Source organism: Rhinopithecus roxellana, chromosome 5 (assembly GCF_007565055.1).
Source record: "Rhinopithecus roxellana isolate Shanxi Qingling chromosome 5, ASM756505v1, whole genome shotgun sequence".
NCBI classification, from domain to species: Eukaryota; Metazoa; Chordata; class Mammalia; order Primates; family Cercopithecidae; genus Rhinopithecus; species Rhinopithecus roxellana.
The window spans coordinates 32113333-32132117 of NC_044553.1; the positions used below are offsets into that span (position 1 = coordinate 32113333).

The 18785-nt window shown below is 51.5% G+C and overlaps 3 protein-coding genes across 10 annotated transcripts in view; 2 read left to right on the forward strand and 1 right to left on the reverse strand.

Annotated features, from left to right (window-relative positions):
• The first annotated feature begins 144 nt into the window (after positions 1-144).
• Positions 145-3934, forward strand: DUOXA2 (dual oxidase maturation factor 2). The gene is made up of 6 exons (XM_030931029.1): positions 145-571; positions 1618-1675; positions 1953-2087; positions 2346-2559; positions 2924-3138; positions 3558-3934. Exons 1-6 carry the CDS (start codon positions 425-427, stop codon positions 3749-3751), a joined length of 963 nt encoding a protein of 320 aa, XP_030786889.1. The 5' UTR covers positions 145-424; the 3' UTR covers positions 3752-3934.
• DUOXA1 (dual oxidase maturation factor 1) lies at positions 3204-15815 on the reverse strand. Of its 6 annotated transcripts, XM_010352943.2 has the most exons (10): positions 15726-15815; positions 15334-15489; positions 15110-15200; positions 14907-15011; positions 8683-8858; positions 8011-8068; positions 6911-7045; positions 6415-6628; positions 5928-6145; positions 3204-5198 (listed from the first exon to the last, which is right to left on the reverse strand). In XM_010352943.2, the coding sequence occupies exons 5-10, from the start codon at positions 8827-8829 to the stop codon at positions 4939-4941; spliced, it is 1032 nt and encodes a 343-aa protein (XP_010351245.1). In that variant the 5' UTR covers positions 8830-8858; positions 14907-15011; positions 15110-15200; positions 15334-15489; positions 15726-15815; the 3' UTR covers positions 3204-4938. The 6 variants fall into 6 exon arrangements, with proteins under 6 accessions (XP_010351245.1, XP_010351246.1, XP_010351243.1 ...); XM_010352944.2 differs by lacking the exon at positions 15110-15200 and having other exon boundaries at positions 14942-15011; XM_010352941.2 differs by lacking the exon at positions 15110-15200.
• Positions 15816-15862: 47 nt separating this feature from the next.
• Positions 15863-18785, forward strand: part of DUOX1 (dual oxidase 1) — a 36572-nt gene continuing 33649 nt past the window's right edge. The window contains exons 1-3 of one of the 3 annotated variants that reach the window (XM_010352946.2): positions 15863-15967; positions 17351-17542; positions 17791-17897. In XM_010352946.2, coding sequence (XP_010351248.2) covers positions 17837-17897 — 61 coding nt within the window. In that variant the 5' untranslated portion in view covers positions 15863-15967; positions 17351-17542; positions 17791-17836. Of the gene's footprint in view, positions 15968-17350; positions 17898-18785 lie in introns of those variants that run through there. The other 2 variants (XM_030931030.1, XM_030931032.1) reach the window with 2 other exon arrangements.

Genomic DNA, 18785 nt, shown 5'->3' on the forward strand with positions numbered 1-18785 from the left:
CCCAGGGCTCACCCTCCTGCTGTGGAGGTGGAGCCCTTATTTGCATAACCTCATCCCGCTCAGACCAGCCACACTGGGCTGGGACACCCCTGCGGCACGCCGCCCACGCTACTATAAAAGGGGTTCCGCGCGACTTCCAAACTCAGGGCGAACCCGCAGAACCAGGAAAGTAACGGCTACAGACAGTGCGAAATAGTTTCGTTCGCGGGCTAGAACAACTCTGTTGGTACCAACCCCAGAGCGTTGAGAGCAGCCCACCTCCACGCTTCCTTAGCGGAGAGGTACAGAACTCGGACTTCACCAGCCCACTGGATCCCGGCCTTGTACGCGAAGATACGCCAAGGACGCGCTCTCCCGCGTCCAGGTAGCCCCACCTTGCTGGCTTGCCTGCCCCTCTGCGTGCAGCTCGAGGCCGGCGTGCAGCATGACCCTGTGGAACGGCGTACTGCCTTTTTACCCCCAGCCCCGGCATGCCGCAGGCTTCAGCGTTCTACTGCTCATCGTTATTCTAGTGTTTTTGGCTTTAGCAGCAAGCTTCCTGCTCATCCTGCCGGGGATCCGTGGCCACTCGGTAAGGGTGTCCTCCTAGTTCAGGTAGAGTGGGGGAAGGCTTATGGGCAGATTGTCTCCTGAGGGTCCCAGAACAGGTAAGACTGTACAAAAGCCTCCATGAATAGTCGAACTGAGGCTCAGGTGGAGCGAAGTCAGGAGTATACTGCAGCAAGCACCCCTTTCCAAGGACAGGCACAGCTCCCCATCCAGGACATCCTGGAGAAGGACCCCAGCTGGGTCATTGGGAAGACTGCTGCAGAGAATGGGCGCTCAGTCCAGTCATTCTGAGGCAGAGTCTAGGCTTCATGTACTGGAGGGTCTCCCACCTCTCCCAGGACTAAAGCTGCACTCTCATCCCATCCCGTGGGTGATGACCTTCAGGCCGAAAGGACAGATGCCAGCAGCTCAGACTGTGGTGTTCCCCTTTGCACTGGGTTAAGACGCATGTGTATGGGTGCCCCATCCTAAGGACTGAGACTCCCACCTTGGATTAGAAGTTAGAGCCAACTGGGTGCATTGTCTTAGACTTTCTCCCTCTCCCAGAACCTAGGTTGTATATTTTTCAGTTCTGGTAGGACCCAGCTTTTCTGCATCTTAATCTGTGTTGGTTTCCCTGGACTGGTGCACCTAGGAGTATCTGCATTCCCACCTCCTCCACTTGGAGACCAGGCCCTGCAGCCTCCCTCTTCTGAGGGAGGTGACCCCTGCATGCCTAGCACTTCTGGACTCACTGAGCCTCACCAAGCAGTGACTGGACCAGAAGGCAGAACCAGGACCAGGCGCCAGACAGCTAGGGGAGTGAAGGTGGTGGAAGAGTGCCAGCAGGTGGGAGTAGGGGGAGGCACTGTTAGGGTAGATGGGAAATGGGGCTAGGGAGGTGAAAGTGCATGGTCACAAAACATTAGAAATGCCAGTAGCCCAGAGGGATTTGCAGGAAAAGCTCGCCTGACATTAGTCTCAAAGGTCTGGATATAACTAAAGATCCAGGTGAAGTGGGGTCAAGGGTGGTCTTGGGGACTCTGGTTGGGCAGGGCTCAGGCCTGACCCGGGTGCCTATTCCTGCAGCGCTGGTTTTGGTTGGTGAGAGTTCTTCTCAGTCTGTTCATAGGCGCAGAAATCGTGGGTGAGTGTGTGGTGCAGCCCAAGGGGGGAGGACCAGGGTGACAAAGGAGGTGGGCAGAGGGCACCTGGGACAATAGGGAACTGGGTTTGGTTTTCTGCTCCTTCTTCCCACTCTCTAGCTCCTTCTAGGGCCCACTTTTTGGCCCTTACCATGCAACCACATTGGACCTCTAAGTCCCCATCTCTCTACAATGCCCCACCTCCCATTACCACTCCCTAATTCCATTTTCCCACCCTCTTCCCCCGCCCCCCGCCCCACCGTGTGCCCTTCCCTACAGCTGTGCACTTCAGTGCAGAATGGTTCGTGGGTAGAGTGAACACCAACACATCCTACAAAGCCTTCAGTGCAGCGCGCGTTACAGCCCGTGTCGGTCTGCTCGTGGGCCTGGAGGGCATTAATATTACACTCACAGGTGAGGGGGCTGGGGCTAAATGAACTCCTGGGGCTGGGAGATCCCCTGGTTAGAAGAGTGTGTCAGGGATAGCTGGAGGGCCTCTCACATTACACAAGCTCAAATAGCTTGTGGTCCTCGTGGATTTGCGTTTTCTCCAACCACCACCGAACCCATTTCTCCCGCCGAGAGCGCCACACTCCCACTTTCCTGTCTGAATCCGCTTAGTTGCGAGGTCTCCGACCGCGCACAGCCCCATGAGCCTGCTACACCCCGCAGGGACCCCAGTGCATCAGCTGAACGAGACCATTGACTACAACGAGCAGTTCACCTGGCGTCTGAAAGAGAATTACGCCGCTGAGTACGCGAACGCGCTGGAGAAGGGGCTGCCGAACCCAGTGCTCTACCTGGCGGAGAAGTTCACACCGAGTAGCCCTTGCGGCCTGTACCACCAGTACCACCTGGCGGGACACTACGCCTCGGCCACGCTGTGGTAAGCGCTGGAGGGAAGGCTGTGTGCATGTGTGTGTGTGCCGGGAGCTGGGCCATGTGAGCTGGAGGATGCAGACCTCGGAGGCACTGAGCAGCTGCAGCCAGACCCGACGCGCTCCGGGTGGGCATGACAGCCTCGGGGATTAGAAGATCCACGAGGTCTGCACAGACCATCAGAATCCGGAGAGACTCCAGCCACCGCCTGGACCTCAGGAGCACGCTTCTCCCCCGGGGAATTCCCCTGCGCCGCCGCCATCCCAGCCCGTGGCTTTGGCGCTGGGGTAGGGACAAAGGGGCGCGAGGCTGTGGGAACTCCAGGGGCTGGGAGAAGCCGGTTCACGGCCCGTACCCCCACTCCCTGGCAGGGTGGCGTTCTGCTTCTGGCTCCTCTCCAACGTGCTGCTCTCCACGCCGGCCCCGCTCTACGGAGGCCTGGCACTGCTGACCACCGGTGCCTTCGCGCTCTTCGGGATCTTCGCCTTGGCCTCCATCTCCAGCGTGCCGCTCTGCCCGCTCCGCCTAGGCTCCGCCGTGCTCACCGCTCAGTACGGCGCCGCCTTCTGGGTCACGCTGGCAACCGGTGAGGACCGAGGGAATGGGCCCCGGGGGCTAAGGGTGGGGACAGGATTGATACCCGGTGTGCACTTTCCAGTTTACAGAATGAATTCACATCTATTATCTGATTTGCCCCTCAATAGTTCACAGAAACAGGCACTGTTATGACCATTTTACAGATGAAAAGAGGGGGTCTTAGAAGGGGTGGGTGTCTTGCTGTTTCATGTAATCCAGATTAGAGGTGTGTGTGGGGCCGGGGGAGGTAACACAAGGGTAGGCTCCAAAGATTGAAGAGGGGCCAGGCATGGTGGCTCAAGCCTGTAATGCCAGCACTTCGGGAGGTCAAGGCAGGAAGGTCGCTTGAGGCCAGGAGTTCGAGACCAGCCTAGGCAACATAGCCCTGACTCCACATGCCCCCCTTTCTATCGGTCCCCGCCGCCACAGGCATCCTGTGCCTCTTCCTCGGAGGGGCGGTGGTGAGTCTCCACTACGTTCGGCCCAGTGCTCTTCGCACCCTTCTGGACCAAAGCGCCAAGGACTGCAGCCAGGCGAAAGGGGGCTCACCTCTTATCCTCGGCAACCCACTGCACGAGCAGGCCGCGCTCCCGGACTTAAAATTCATCACCACTAACCTGTGAGGGGGACCCAATCTGGACTCCTTCCCCGCCTTGGGACCTGGCAGGCCGGGAAGCAGGAGAGCTCCGGGAAGGGCACTGTGCGCTGCTGGCGCGAGGCCTCGTACGTCCGGACATCCGCAGGCACCAGGGAAAGTCTCCTGGGGCAAGCTGTAAATAAACTTGTTTTTTCTTTTGTTTTTTAAACACTTTTTTTTTCCCATTAATTTTCATGACTTCTCCGCTCCGGGGTCGCACGCCCTCAGGAGCTTCGCTGGGCTGGAGACAGCGTAGTACACTCTCCGCTGTGCTGTGAAACCGGATTCTCTTCGTCTAGAGACTCCAGAGTAATAGGGGTGCCCTCTAGTGAGGCCGGAGGTACCCTACCAGGGACAGCATCTTTCTGAGCCACCCCAGGTGGACATTAGGTGGCAGTGATGAGGCAGGTCACCCACTCCCCGTCCTGGATGCCACTCAGCTAGCCCAGCTGAGTGGGGTGGGAAGGAATAGCGTTTTGCAGCTGATTCACTAACTTCCTACCTGACTTCTTGTGAGGTGGTGTCTGAGGGCCAAGGCAGGTGTCAGCAAGGCATAGAAATATAAATCCCGAGATTCTGGGCAAGTCCTGCAATCTTATTTAGCACATTTGGGAACTGAAGCTCAAAGAGAATGTGACATAGCTGGTTAATGTTAGACCTAGGATGAGAAGTTTGGTTTCCTCTCCTTTCCAGTGCTGTCTTTCATTGTACCAAGAGGCCACACAAGCTGGGGAAGTAAAGGAAGAACAAAAGGAACCCAGGAAAAAGGAAAACAAGAGGTGCCGAGGGATGAGAGGAAATCATAGGAGAATCATATGTAACCCCCACCCTGCCGGTGTTAGGGGGGTGAAGTTAGGTTTCAGTGAATAGCATCTTGAAGAGGCAAGGCATCACGGAAAGGCTGGGTTGCTGTGCAGAGATGAGATAGCCCCTGCTTGGCCTTATCATGGCAACAAGCTTTATGGACAGGTCCAGCATCTCTTCAGCCCCTTAGGGCTTTTTCGTTTTGTTTTTTAACATCAGTATGTACAGCCTCCTTTTTCTACTCCATCTGCAGATTGGTGCTGGGGGTCTGGTACCAGCCAAGCTGAGGGCAGTTCTGCTGGTTTTATGGGGCTCCAATGAGGTTTGGAGCCAGACTGGAAGTCCAGCTGGCCTCCACGGGGAGGAATGTTACAGAGCACAGTCAGGATCTTCGGGGTGTGCCTCCTTACAGTATGCCTTGGTGGAGGAAGCCTCTGATAGGGGAATGTCCTGGGGCTCAGGACTGTCGGCCACGGACCGGTAGCGGGGGCTCAGGAGTCCACCTTCCTCAGGACTCCACTCCAGCATGGGGTCTTCATCCACACTCTGGTTGAAGAAAGCCTTCAGCCTGTGAGGCTGCATCCTGTGGGCCACCACCATAGCCAGGCCCAGCAGCACACACAGCAATCCTGGAGACGAGGGCAACAGTTGTCCACTTTAGTGCTAGCAACACCTCCGGAGGACATTTTCCCCTGGGAGTGTCAGAACAACTCTAAGGGAAGCCTGGAGCCCTGCTTCAGGGCAACTTGGGCTCAGAGAGGAGACTGGCTGAGGGGCATGTGGCTGGTGCAGCTCTGTTGTCCTGAGTTTCCAGACTCCAAGCCCAGTGCTCCTTCTGTTATATCCCGGGAGAGAGAGAGAAAGGGAGAGAGAGAGAACTCCGAAAATAGGGAGAGAAAAGAAAAAAACCCTGGGGAAGGGCAGGGCACAGAAGAGGAGGCATGAGGAGGCACATGAGGGAGTAGAGAGTGAGATAGGAGAGGAGAATAAGACTGCAGGACAATTTAGGGCTGTGTAAGGCAGGTCAGAGAAGGGTTTAATGGGGACCCAGAGAAGGGTATTTGGAGGAAGCGAGGGGACAGGTGGTTGGAAGATTTTAGAAGCCGCTGGGTGAAGAGAGTTAGGGGATGACAGAGACAGAGAAGATACAAGGGAGTGGGCATCTCTGAGGAGGGAGGGGAAGTGGCGCTGGGGAGAGAAAATCTGGAGATAAGAGATACAAGAGGATGGGGTTTTAAAGAGGGCAAAGCCATCCTGGCCCCCAGGAGCAGACCCTCAACTCTACCAACATGATGCCCCCAGGCCCTCCCTCCCTGGGCTTGAGCCTTCCAGTGCTTGTCTTTAGGGCTGGGTCTTACCTGTGGTCAATGTGATCCAGAAGGCAGGCCCATGGTGAGTATGCAGCACAGAAGCGCCCAGGTGCAGGGGACATGGCGGGGTAAGTGATGTGGCCATGGAGAAGAAGAGCAGAGCCAACAGCTGGAAGATGCCCGTGGCCAATAGCATGTAGCCACCGTATACCAGCACAGGCATGGAGAGCATCACATTGGCCAGCAGCCAGCAGAGGAATGCCACCCTGGAGAGCCAGGACCCAGTGAGGACTGGCCCGGGTACTTCTACCTGCTGGTGAACCTGGTCGGGCCCAGGTGGAGGCTCAGGGACCCGAGTGACCCAAAGATATGAGGTGGGGATTCCTTCCCACGGACTTCCCAAGGCAGCACTGTGGTGACTGGTGCCAGGCCGCCCCACCCGAGATACACACAGGAGTGGAGGAGAGATGGGGAGAAACCCTGTTCCTGAATCTAGGCTGCCAGGGCCTCCACCCCGTCCCCTTCCCATCCTCACCACAGCATGGCCGAGGCATAGTGCCCTGCCAGGTGGTACTGGCGGTACAGGCCACATGGGCTTCTTGGAGTGAACTTCTCGGCTAGGTACAGCACAGGGTCTGGCAGCCCCTTCTCCATAGCCTTTGTATACTCCTCAGCATAGTTCTCGCCCAGGCGCCAGGTGAACTCCTCATTGTAATTGATGGTCTCATTCAGCTGCTGCACAGGGGTCCCTGGGGCACAAGGCAGCTGTGCTCGGCAGGAACCCAAGGGCCAGAGTGGGGCCTAGGTAGGGACTCACTCACACTGGGCAGAGGGACAGGAAGTGATCTCAACTGAGAGAAGGCAGCTTCCAAGGCCCTGAACTTCCCTTCCTACCATGCCTCTGACCTCCCACCTCACATATCCTCCCAGCCCCAGTGCCAGGCATCCTATAGCTCCTTGGACCACACCAAACATAGATCCCAAAGACAGCAAAGCCTTCCCCTCCCTCACAGGTAAGAGCCCTCCCTCACCTCTGAGCGTGATGTTGACTCCACCCAGCCCGACCTGCAGCCCAATATCAGCGCTGATCCACGCAGAACTGAAGGCCTTGTATGATGTGTTGGTGCTGACCTGGCCCACAGACCACTCAGAACTGAAATTCACAGCTGTGGTTGGGGAGTTGGACATATGGGAACTCAGAGAGGTCTGGGCATTACTAGGTTAGAGTCCAAAGGAGAACTGCAAGGGGTCCATGTCTGTTTTGGTCACAACTGGATACCGGTTAACTAGCCAGGGTCTGGCTCATGGTAAGTCTGCCAACCATATGTGTGGGATTTCCCTTGGCCACATTCTGTTTACCTCTTCCCTCCCTTTCTCCCTGCTCTAGGGAGAGTCACTCAGGGAGCTGGGAAGGAAGCATGAACCTAAGCCATGCCAGGCAAGGCAAAAGCAGATAGCTTCAACACAGACTTTCTTTGAGACAGAGTCTTGCTCTGTCTCCCAGGCTGGAGTGCAATGGCATGATCTCAGCTCACTGCAACCTCTGCCTCCCGGGTTCAAGCAATTCTCCTGCCTCAGCCTCCCGAGTAGCTGGGATTACAGGTGCCTGCCATCATGCCCAGCTAATTTTTGCATTTTTAGTAGAGATGGGGTTTCACCATGTTGGCAGGCTGATCTTGAACTCCTGACCTCAGGTGGTCTACCCGCCTCAGCCTCCCAAAGTGCTAGGATTCCAGGCATGAGCCACCGTGCCTGGCCTCACGGAGACTTTTATCTCTCCTATTTGCCTAATCACCAAACCAAAGCAAACCGCCCTTTCCCATTTCCTCCCTTCCTGTCTGGGGCCCTCTCCCCACAGACATTCATTTTGACCTCCTTTCCCCACCCCGAATAAAAGCGTTAGGAAGGTTGAGGAGATGCATCCAGTTTGTTTCCCAGGGTGACACTTCTCCAGGCAAGGGTAAGAGTGAGGAGATAAGGCCATGGTGAAAGAGGCATATGGGCAGGGTCTGGAAGCCACCTTGAAGCAAGGGCCCACCACTGTGGGGGAAACAAGGAGAGGAGAGGCAGGCTGCTGAGGGAGTTGAAGGGATGGAGGCAGCTGCCCAAGTCAGTTACACTTCGCACTCACCCAGGATCGCAGCCCCGATGAATAAGCCGGTCACCACCCGCAGCAGCCAGAACAGCCTCTGAGTTGCAAGGTGGGTGGGTTAAGTAAGGAGTGCCCTCCTTCCACATCTACCCTTCCTGTTTCCAGACTTGGGGGAGGGGTGGGAATTTTAAAGCTGAGATCACTTGGTCAATTGAAATCAGGGTGTCTGGCACATAAGTGCTTATTTATTTATTTATTTATTAGAGACAGGATCTCACTCTGTTGCCCAGGCTGGAGTGCAGTGATGCGATCTCAAATCACTGCGGTCACTCAAGTGATCCTCCCACCTCAGCCTCCCAAGTATCTGGGACTACAGATGCACACCACGATACCCAGCTAATTTTTTTTTTTTTTTTAAGAGATGAGGTCTATACTATAAACCCAGGCTGGCCTCGAACTCCTAGGCTCAAGCAATCCTCCCACCTCAGCCTCCCAAAGTGCTGGGATTACAGGCATGAGCCACCATGCAGCACCAGCGCTCAATAAAAACTGTTGAATCAATGAATGGGGGGCTCTCTGCCTGGGATGGTGGTGATGCTTTCTCCACACTGGGGTCTCCTTCCTTAGTCTGGTTGTAGTCAGAGACTCTGGACTCCTCAGCCTGAGGCTGAGGTCTCTCTGGGCTGGGTTCTCCAGGACTGGGTTTCTCACCGTCTTTCCCCGAATGCCAGGCAGGATGACGATGAAAGTGGCCAGTGCAGTCAGAAAGATCATGATGATGGTGGCCGAAGTGGCGTCCATTGGGAAGGTTGGCTTGGGGCCAGCATAGAAGGGGAACGTGTGTCCCAAAGCAGCCATCTTGGTGAGGTTGTGCAGGGGAGGCGATGCTGTACAACAACAATAGACATTTATTGCATGCCCTCAATGCAGCTGGCACTGTTTTTAGTGCTGGAGATACAGCACAGAATGAGCCACACTAGGTTCCTCTTCTCTGGAGCTCACATTTTGTGCATCATCAGGCTCTGCTATTACTGCCATTCCACTGCCGCTCAGCCATCCATCTCCCCATCTTTTAGGTGACAGAATGAGGGTCTTTGCATCAGTCTCTGTTGCCCCATTCTCCTCTCCTAACCCCCAGGTTCCATAAATCAGTGCTACCACCACCCTTGAGGCTTCTGTTTCTTCTGGGTCTGTCTCAAGAAATAAAATTCTCTTCTCTCTCCTTCAGGCCCCTAGCACAGATAGATCACAGAACATAAAAGGAGCTATATTTACTATCAGGTGAAGGCATAAGGTGAAAGATAGTACAGATTACAAAAAGATTGGCTTTCTTCCTCAGTCCCCAAAGGAACAAAGGCCAGGCAGCTCTATGCTGAGTATATAATCCAGCCACATCATCAGAGGACTGAGTTCCAGACCTGGTACTGCCCACACAGGTCTGTCCAGCTTTCTCAAGCACCCTGGCTCTTGTTCCGGTAACTGCAGAACAGTTGAGCTTCACTGAGTTCACCTAAATAAGCACTAAAGGGGCACCTATCCTCTATCAGGCAGTGCTGGGGCCAGATGTCCTTCTATTTCACAGATTACCAATATTGGCCCTTCTCTTTGATTCAAATTCCCAGGCCAAGTTTCAGCTCAAACCCTAGCTGTGGTCTTCTCTGCTTGTCCCCTGACCTGAGAACTTGTTTGACTCTTATTTGTTCCTCTGCAGGATATTGGGAAAATGGTACCTGAACTTAATGTGTTTAGTTAAATCTCAGACAGAATGCATTGCATGACACACTACTATTTAGCACTAATAAAGGGGGAAAAAAGTCTTGCCCATTAAACCATGGCCACCGTTGCTGATGAGGTATACCTAATTTCAGAGATGTCAAAATGTGAAAAAAAAAAAAAAAAAGCATCTTAGAGTCAATGATCCCAGTTTTCCTCGTTTCCTGCAGTGTGATCTGTACCAGGCTTTCAGTTTGCCCAGAAGGCTCCATAATTTAGTCTGACCACACATTGTCTTATTAAATGTTATAAAGAAAGAATGAGCTTGGGAGTCAAGTAGCTCCAAAAGGTTTGAATTCTGCCTCTGCCTCTTGCAAGTCACTTGACCTCTACAGACACCCAGTTTTATTAAAAATTTGAGATAATAATGTCTATCTTGTAAGCATCATTGTGAGCATGAAATGAGATTGTGTATATAAAGTGCTAAGAATGGTACTGGAAACAAATAAGCTCCCAAGTTGGGAAGGAGGGGGCATTTCATGACTCCATTTATCTCTTTCTCCAATCTTTCTTTTTTTAAGTAAATAAAAAACGGAGTACATTTAAATTTTTTATTAAGTTCTTAAGCTTCGTAGTGTTTTTTGTTTGTTTGAGACAGAGGCTTGCTTTGTCACCCAGGCTGGAGTGCAGTGGCACGATCTTGGTTCACTGCAACCTCCGCCTCCGAGAATCAAGCAATTCTCATGCCTCAGTCACCTGAGTAGCTGGGATTACAGGTGCGTGCCATCACACCCAGCTAATTTTTAAGTTTTTTTTTAGCAGAAACGGGTTTTGCCATGTTGGCCAGGCTGGTCTTGAACTCCTGACCTCAAGCAATCCACCCTCCTTGGCCTCCCAAAGTGCTGGGGATTACAGGCATAAACCACTGTGCCCGGCCTCTCCAATCTTTTTTGAGGAGACCCCTGAGCTGGAATCCATTCTGGGACTAGTTTCAGTTCTTTACTAATATTGTGATATCGGACAGGCAAGCAACAAAAATGGATTTCATAATCTCCAGGTCCCTTTTAGTTCTAATGCTGGGATTCTCCTAATATGCTCTAGCTCCCAGCCTTCCTCTCTCCTTCTAAGCTGGCCACCTTCTTGTGCTGTCTGTGGGAGTAGCATGGTGTCAGCCAAAGAGACAGAAAGACAGTTTTAACTTCTAATCCTGTCTTTTGGGCAAGTGACTTAACCCCCGAGTGTCAGTTTTAACACGAACTTTTTTGCTTTTTCTTCACTACTCAAGTCTCCCATCCCTGAGGAATAGGCGTCTCTCTTCTCTCCTGTTCTGCGAATCCATCCTCCTGGGCTCTAGCCGTTCATGCCTGCCTTCTCCATCACCTTTATCATCCGTTGTCCCCCTTCCCTTCATACCATCCTGCTTCTTTTTCTCTGCTGGCTCCTTCTCTCAAGGGCACACTGAAATTTTTCCCACCTTAAGAACACACAGAGAAAGAACCTTCTCCCTTGATCTTCTTGGTCCCCTCCAGCTACCATCCTATTTTACTCTATTCCTGTCACAGCCAGGCTTTTGAGAAAAACAGTGTATATTGGCATTTCCACTGCCTTATCTCTTCAACCTATCACAGTCTTGACTTTTCCTCCTCCCTGTCTTCTCCATCAGGTCACTAAGTATTAAATCCAAGGGGCAGTTTTCACTTTTTGTGCTTCTTGACTCTCTGTGGTATTTGACACTGCAGACCACGTCCCTTTTCCTCAAACTTTATCTCCTTGCACTTCCATCACACCATGTTCTCCAGGGACTCCTGCTTTTGGCCATCTCTTTGTGGCTCCTCTACTAGTTCTTTTTCCTCCCTGTTAAATGTTGATGCTCCCCAGGAATCTGTGGTGGCTCTCTTCTTTCAGCGGTATTCCCGATTCCCTGGGCAGTCTCATCCATCCCCATGGCTGATGGTTCTCGAATGTCTTCAGGTAGCCCTCCTACCTGAGCTCCAAACTCAAAAGGGCCAATCACCATGTGGACATTTTCACTTGGATGTTCCCTTGATGCCTCAAATTTAACAGCCCCTCAGACGGAATTCATTGTCTCTGCCCTGCTTTTTATTTTACTGTCTTTGTATGTTTGGCAACATCACCACCGGTCAATCAAGTAAGCCAGACACCTGAACCATCTTACCTCCTAAATATTTCTTGAAACTATCCATGCATTTCCTTCTGTACTGCCTCTGCCCTAACCCAGGCTCATCTTCTCTTACCTGGTTCCAGAATCATTTTTTTCTACTAAGCAAATATAATCATTTCACTTCTCTGCTCTGGCTAAAATCTCATCTTCTTCCTATCCCATATAAAGTGCTTTATAACCTGGTCCCGCCTATACTCTCTCCATCTTTTGCCCAGCCTAATTTATAGCCATACTGAATGGCCTCTCCCTCAATCTGACATGCTCTTTCAAGCCTTCAGTACCTTTGGATATGCTATTTCCTCTGCCTGGAATGCGCTCACTCTCTTGGCAAATGCCTTTTCACCCTTCAAGTCTCAGCTTGTGTTACCTCCTCTGTGAAGTTTCCTCTGATGCCACTGGGCCAATGTAGAGGTTCCCACTTGGAACATTCTGATTGCATTTTGAACATGCCTTCATGATAACAATGATTACATTGTACTCTAATTGTCTGAACATCTGTCTCCCAATTAGACTCTAATCTCCTTGAGGGCAGAGATTTCATCTTTCCATCTTTGCATCCCCTGCATGTAGAGTATACTAATCAGTCTCTGGATCAAATGAATAAATATAAGTTCCTCTCCCCATAAGTGACTTCTTCTGATTTTGCACACAAGGGGGAGCTATGCTCCCTTATTGCCCTGCCCTATACTTATAAGTCAATATTAACTGAGTATCACCAGTACAGAGCTAAGGACTGGGCACAAAGGGATTTGACTAACTCTGTCAACTTTTAGTAATTTCTCAAAATTCTCAGAAAGCCTCTTCCAATAGTTAGAGTCTCCAAGACTAACAAAGACCCAGACACAAATTTTCATGTTTAATTGAATCAGAAACATACATCTCAATCTTAGCTGAAACGAGTAACTAAGAATTCATGAATTAAATTCTTCTATAAAATATGCGATAGTGATATTTATTTTAAAGCAGACGTTCACTGACCTAAGAATTCTTTATTTATGACATTTAGACTGAAGCTACTATATTTTTAAATAAAAGTCCATAGGAGGAAGGCCTATAAAATGTAAAATATGTTGGCTAATAAGATAGGAAGATAAAGTGAGGCTAACAGCAAGAACATGTGTTATATGCTGGAATTCAAAAAGGAGTATTTTTAACATATGTGAATAAGAGATAATATAATGTATTTTGGTCAGGTTTAAATATTATTCCTGCATTTATTTTAAAGGGAGGTTATAAAAAAATTTACAAGAATGTTTCATCTCTATTAACATATGCTTAAAATAAACACTAACAAAAGGCTTTTTGTATTTTAAGTATAAAAGAACAATGTTAATTTATTTCCAATTCTCCAAAATGTCATATTTAGGCCAGGAGCGGTGGCTCATGCTTGTAATCCCAACACTTTGGGAGGCTGAGGCGGGTGGATCATGAGGTCGGGAGATTGAGACCACAGTGAAACCCCACCTCTATTTTAAAAAAATACAAAATGTCATATTTATTAAAGATGACAGAAGCAAAAAGACCACTGGTAAATGAAATTTGCCTTTCTGAATTTCTTCTTGCTCAGTTTCAAAATTTAGGTCCTCCTTTATTTGCATTGCCTAATTTAAAGTTAATTTTTCATGACCCTGACCCTAATTTGGTTTTCATTATTAAGCTAACAGGACTTATGCATGAAGAGGTGGGAGTGAAATGAGAAGACCCCACACCCAGCAGTCCTGCTTTTCCTACAAAGCTTGTTTCCCTGGGGAACATCTTTCTTCCTGGCTTGTCAAGTAACGTCTGACAGTAGAATTAGTTTTAATGTGAGAAAATCTCATATCAATATTAACTTGACCCACTCTTCCCCTACCTCACCACCATGACTAGGATGTATGCACTGTGTACATTGATATAAATTATAAATAAGCAGACACAAGATAGTCAAACATACACCTACAAATTTAGATAAACAGAGACACAGACACAAAAACCACCCAGACTCTGTCATTCTCAGTAATATAGATACCTGTGTTACTTCATCAGAGGCCCGTGTGACAAAATTGGGATGCTTTCTCATGGGGTGGGGGGAGCTTCCCATACTTTAGGGTCCTCCTTTCTCACCTGGCCTAGGGAGGAGCAGGAACTATCCTCCCTTTCTGGGCTCCCTTTATGTACTGAAGACTTCATTATGCTCAATCTTATTATAGACACAGTTACCCAATCCTTACCTACCACAGGTTGAAGTGGTGTTCCTATGTGTGTATAAGGGGTGAGTAAAACATAAAGTTACAATCTTTAAGAAAACTCAGCCTAGAACAACCTCCAGCCTTCATCATTCAAAGTTATGTGTTAGTGTCCTGTGGCCTCTCTTGTAGCCTGACAGGACTTTCTTCTTGAAGTTTCCCCCCTGCCCACCTCCCCCATGTGCTGGAACCCATAGAGTAAGAGCCACTAATTCTCCACAAGTGCAGAGTGGGTGACATGGCTGGAGTTGCCAAGACCTCTGATTGGTAATGCACAGCTACGGCAATGTGATGCTTTTTTTCTCTGAGTGGGGTAGACTCCATTAAACGTTTACAGCTGTGTCAGGGGACCCTGTCAGGAACTGATGTCCTAGACTTTCCTCTTCAAGGAAAGGGTCTGTATGTGTGTATCTGTGTATGAATGCATATGTGTGTTGTTGTACAAAAGTAGGAGTTAAGTGGAGAAATGGAACAAGATCTGAAAAGTGGATTGAATGTGGCTAAGGAATTCAAGGGTGCAGAATTATGCAAGCCAAACTATTCAGACTCGAGTTAAACTGGGATGATGATTCGATGTATATCTTTGTGGCACTTACGGCCTTAAGAGGTTTTCCTTGCCTCCCCAGTTTCTTACCAAACTCTCTCTTTGAAGAACTCCCACTTGATCTGAACTGGGTCTGGATGAAAGCAGGAAGTGTAGTCCTAGGTGCCAGGGTGGGAGCAAGCACTTCAAGACCCCCTCCAAAATCACCTGGACCGCACAGAGCTAAGCAGCCGCATGCCCCACCACCCACATCCGGACCACTGTTGCCTACCTTCCCCTGTGTGTGTGGCCGCCTGCGCTTCTCACCTTCTCCCGTGGAACCTCACTCGAAGCGCCCCCGGGGATGTGAGTAAAGAGGGAACCAGGTCCCGACGTTCTGTGAACAAACACACGACCTTACTCTCAGTGGGGGCTCCTGTCCGACCCCCACTCCTCTCCTAACTCACGTAAGGACCCGGCTGTGACCGGACAAACCGGGTCTGGGGTGCTTCCAGTCACTCTTCAAGTCACTCCCAAACTTCTCAGACTGCACCGAGGCTCTGCGGCGCCGCCTCCCTCTCCCGGCCTAGTACAGAACAGGCTGGGTTCGCCAGGACCGTAGTGCCGGGGTCTGCCAGCTCCGCAGCAGTCCCTCCAATCCCCCTCCTCCTCTGCGCCCCCCACCCATACGCAGCCATCCCAGCAGCTCCAGCGCAAACCTAGAGATGCAGTTCCGGGTCTGGCGGGGCGCGGGCGCGGCTCGCAGGGCGGTGGGACCCCCGAGATCTCACGAGGATCCCCGGAGGGACACGTGACCCCAGGCTCTTAGAGGGGTTTGGATCGGATGGGTGACTTGCTTTGACGCCTGGCCTGGTCTGTGGGCGGCAAGTGATCGATGGTCTTGGACTTGGAGCCCAGACCCGACGGTGTCGAGAGGATTTAAGGAGAGTCTCCCCTCCCCATACCCTCTCCGCCTCCCACCCTCTCCCCAGCCGCGTGGGACTTGTGAAGGCGGACTTGCTTTTTTCGCCGCCCACACAACCGCACTAGCCGGGCCTTCAGCACCGACGGAATATCTCTAGCGGCGCCCCGCGAGCCCTCGCCGTCTCACCTCGCGCGCTGTGGTCCCCTGGAAGCACCTCCGCGGGTTCCCCGGCGCCAGCCTCCATCCCGCCTCACTGAGCCCCGCCCTATGGCTGAGCCGGGCCGCGCCGTAGCTTCCACACCCCCAGCCCCGCCCGTCCCGGCGCAGAGTTGGAGAGCCACCGGACGAGAGAGGGCTCCGCGGGCCCAGCTGGGAGCCAGGCCGGAGCCAAGTTACAGTCCCGGGCTCCGGTGACGCCGTGGCCGCAGGTCAGATCGGGGAGGGTTTTCCCGGCCCGCGGGCCTGGGCGCTCCAGGGGAGGGAGCAGCAAGGGCAGGGTGGGTGAGGGAGCCGCCGCTCCTCCACGTTATGGAAGGAAGGGGAATGCTAGCCCCTTGCGCCTCCGATCTTATCTTAAGGCTGAAACGGGCCCTGTTAGGGCCTGTCCTCTGCCCAATCAAGGTTTCGAGAGAGTGCGTTCTTTGGGACCTGGGAATGTTGGGTGGCCTAGTTTGCCTGGGCCTACGGGTTCTTCTCCTGGCACCAGCAAAACATACCAGGGAAGGAGCTTTGGGCTTTAGGATCCAAGCTTTCCCCCTCAGCCCTCCCTTGGGACCAAGATGGCCTTGAACCATCTTCCTCCCACCTCAGGGCCACCAGGGTCACCACTCCAGGGCTTCAGGCTGGAAAAGCGGCCATGTGGGGCAAGAACAGGCAGGCCTGTGTTCTCTCTCTGGTTCTGCCGCTGGCTCTGCCTGGGGCTTCACTGCCCTGTCCTGGGGTTGTGCCTTCCTGTCAAGGTTGTTGAGAAGTTACTGCCCCGTCGTTGTGTAAATCATTAAGGGCAACCCACCCACAAGGAGTGGTGATTAAGCATGTCCACCTTCTTCTTCAGCTCATCCCCACACAGCCTGGTCTGAAAGCCCATTTCATGCCCTTAAGGGCTGAGTGGTACATTAGCGTTGGGGCCCAGGATCCTGAAGACATGGTGGCGGGGCCCGGGGGTGGGGGGTTAAGGATATCTTGGGATCAGGGAAGGACCGCTGTGGCTACCTCAGTATATCCAGCTTTACAGTTTCAACCATCCAGAGCCCAGCTCTTCACTCACTATTAAAAGGCCAGCACCTGGACAGAGTCTGTGAAATGCAGCAGGTGATACTGAGCTTTCCAGTTATGGCAGGGCCTAGGTTTTTTCATTTAATAGGAGATGGAGTAGGGATGTCACTCCCTGGGTTCTCTCCTCTAGACAACCCATCCAGGAACCCTGATGTTTGGCTGGGGATGAGGCTATCCCTGAGCTCCTTTCTTCCTCTATCCTATCCCCAATCTCCAGGTTGCCTTTAGGAGGTCTTCACTGGCTTTAGGTACTCCTTGCTCCACTCAGGAGTCCCAGCCTGAGTCCTCTGCTGCCTCTGTTTCCCTGTTGACTCTGGGTAGAGAGAGAGAGCAGGAAGCTTGCACTAAATACATGAGCACCTGGTAGAGCATCCCTTCTGGATCCAACCAGAGGAGCCAAGCTCCCGCCTACCCTCTCTATATCACATTTGCACAACACCTGTCACTTTTTGTGCTTTGAATTCAACCTCATTCTCACATCTGATTCTGGCAAGCACGCTGAGAAGTAAACAGTTCAGGCATATTTGCTCCCATAGCTGGAAGAGGAAACCAAGGATCAGATTGGAGAAGTGATTTATCTAAGATCCCACAATGGACTGGGAGCAGCACTGAGACCTCAGCCTAGTCTCCTGATCCCCAACCAGGGCTCTGTACAAGGAACACACTCTGTGGAGTGCTGGGCCAAAGCAGGGTTTTCCAACTAATCTTAGAAGGTAAAGTCCATGAAGGTATGTACCAGGGATTTCTGTTTGTTTTGTTCATCATTTAATCTCCAGTGTCTGTGTCAGTTGCTGGTTTGTAGTGGTGCTCATGAAGTATTTGCTGAATGAATTAAAGAATTTTGGGAAAGAGTCTCTTGAACTTTGCTACCTACTGTGACCTTGGCCTAGCCCCAGGCCTTGATTCACAGAGGCCTACAGAGTCCTTGACCTGATTCTTCTGAGTAGCTGGGGCTCATTCTCTGTCCTTTTTCTAGGGTCTCCATTTTGGGACATTCTAATCCCTGAGCCCCTATTATTTTCATGATGGTCTTCTGCCTGGCTCTAGCATGGACACTTCTGTTTGGGGCATGGACCCCTGTGGGTGAGTACAGATTGGAGGAGAAGCATGGTTAGGAGCAGAGGAACCCAGCATCCCCTAGGCTCCCCAAGGACAAGATCTGTGTGATATTCATCTGTATCCTTAGTCTCTAGCTGACACAGTGCCCTGCAAGTGAGAGTTGCCCATTTCTAGCTGTTGAAGAAATGGATGGATAATGGAATGAAAATTATCCCTAAATACACAGACTTAGGGAGCCTTCAGCTGCTGTCAGCACTTCCTATTTTATTCTTACAGTTTGGGGGCCCTTTCTCTCTCCTCTGTCTTCTCTTGTTTTCCATAAAGTGAGGGCCTCTGACTCAAAATAGGAAAAGATTGATTAGACACACAAGACAATAAAGGATCTTGGGATCAGATTGGACCCAAAGCTGAAAGGGAGTCATCAATACTTTTAACCATTATGATCAGAAACAAAAGCAATGTCTTCCACAAGAGTTTCATGTGGCTGCCTTCAGTGGACAGTTTCTTGCTGGAACCTGAGGCTGCTCTCTGTAGTCCGGACCTCTGTGGAGGGAAGTGGGCTTACAGTGCCACAAGTTAAATTTAAAAGATCAAGTCTCTGATCACTGGGGATGGGAGATGCAAAAGCAGAAAGCAGAGAAAACCTGTAGAAGGATCTGTCCTGGCTGGAGGTAACAGGATGGTGACACCTTCCCTCCAACTTCTCCCTTGCCAGAGCTGCTCACCTCCACATTCCTTCCAGCCCTCTTCTTTCCTTGGCTCCCTCAGCTCTCACCTCTTATCCCCAAGAGGCACTTTCTCTGTACTGTCCTGCAAAGGCTCACCCCTTTATGTGCCACAGGTTCATTTTATTTTAGAGATCACATGTGTGGCCCTGCCCAAAGTCTTAGACCCTTAGCTGGGTTCTTTGCC

Bases quoted from the DNA above. Each gene is read 5' to 3' on its own strand.
- DUOXA1 (XM_010352944.2), bottom strand. From the start codon at position 8,829: ATGGCTGCTTTGGGACACACGTTCCCCTTCTATGCTGGCCCCAAGCCA. The intron at 8,069-8,682 runs GTGAGAAACCCA...CTTGCAACTCAG, and splicing joins CTGGCATTCGGGGAAAGACG to AGGCTGTTCTGGCTGCTGCG. The intron at 7,046-8,010 runs GTGAGTGCGAAG...CCCCAACCACAG, and splicing joins CATCGGGGCTGCGATCCTGG to CTGTGAATTTCAGTTCTGAG.
- DUOXA2 (XM_030931029.1), top strand. From the start codon at position 425: ATGACCCTGTGGAACGGCGTACTGCCTTTTTACCCCCAGCCCCGGCAT. The intron at 572-1,617 runs GTAAGGGTGTCC...CTATTCCTGCAG, and splicing joins CGGGGATCCGTGGCCACTCG to CGCTGGTTTTGGTTGGTGAG. The intron at 2,088-2,345 runs GTGAGGGGGCTG...TACACCCCGCAG, and splicing joins CATTAATATTACACTCACAG to GGACCCCAGTGCATCAGCTG.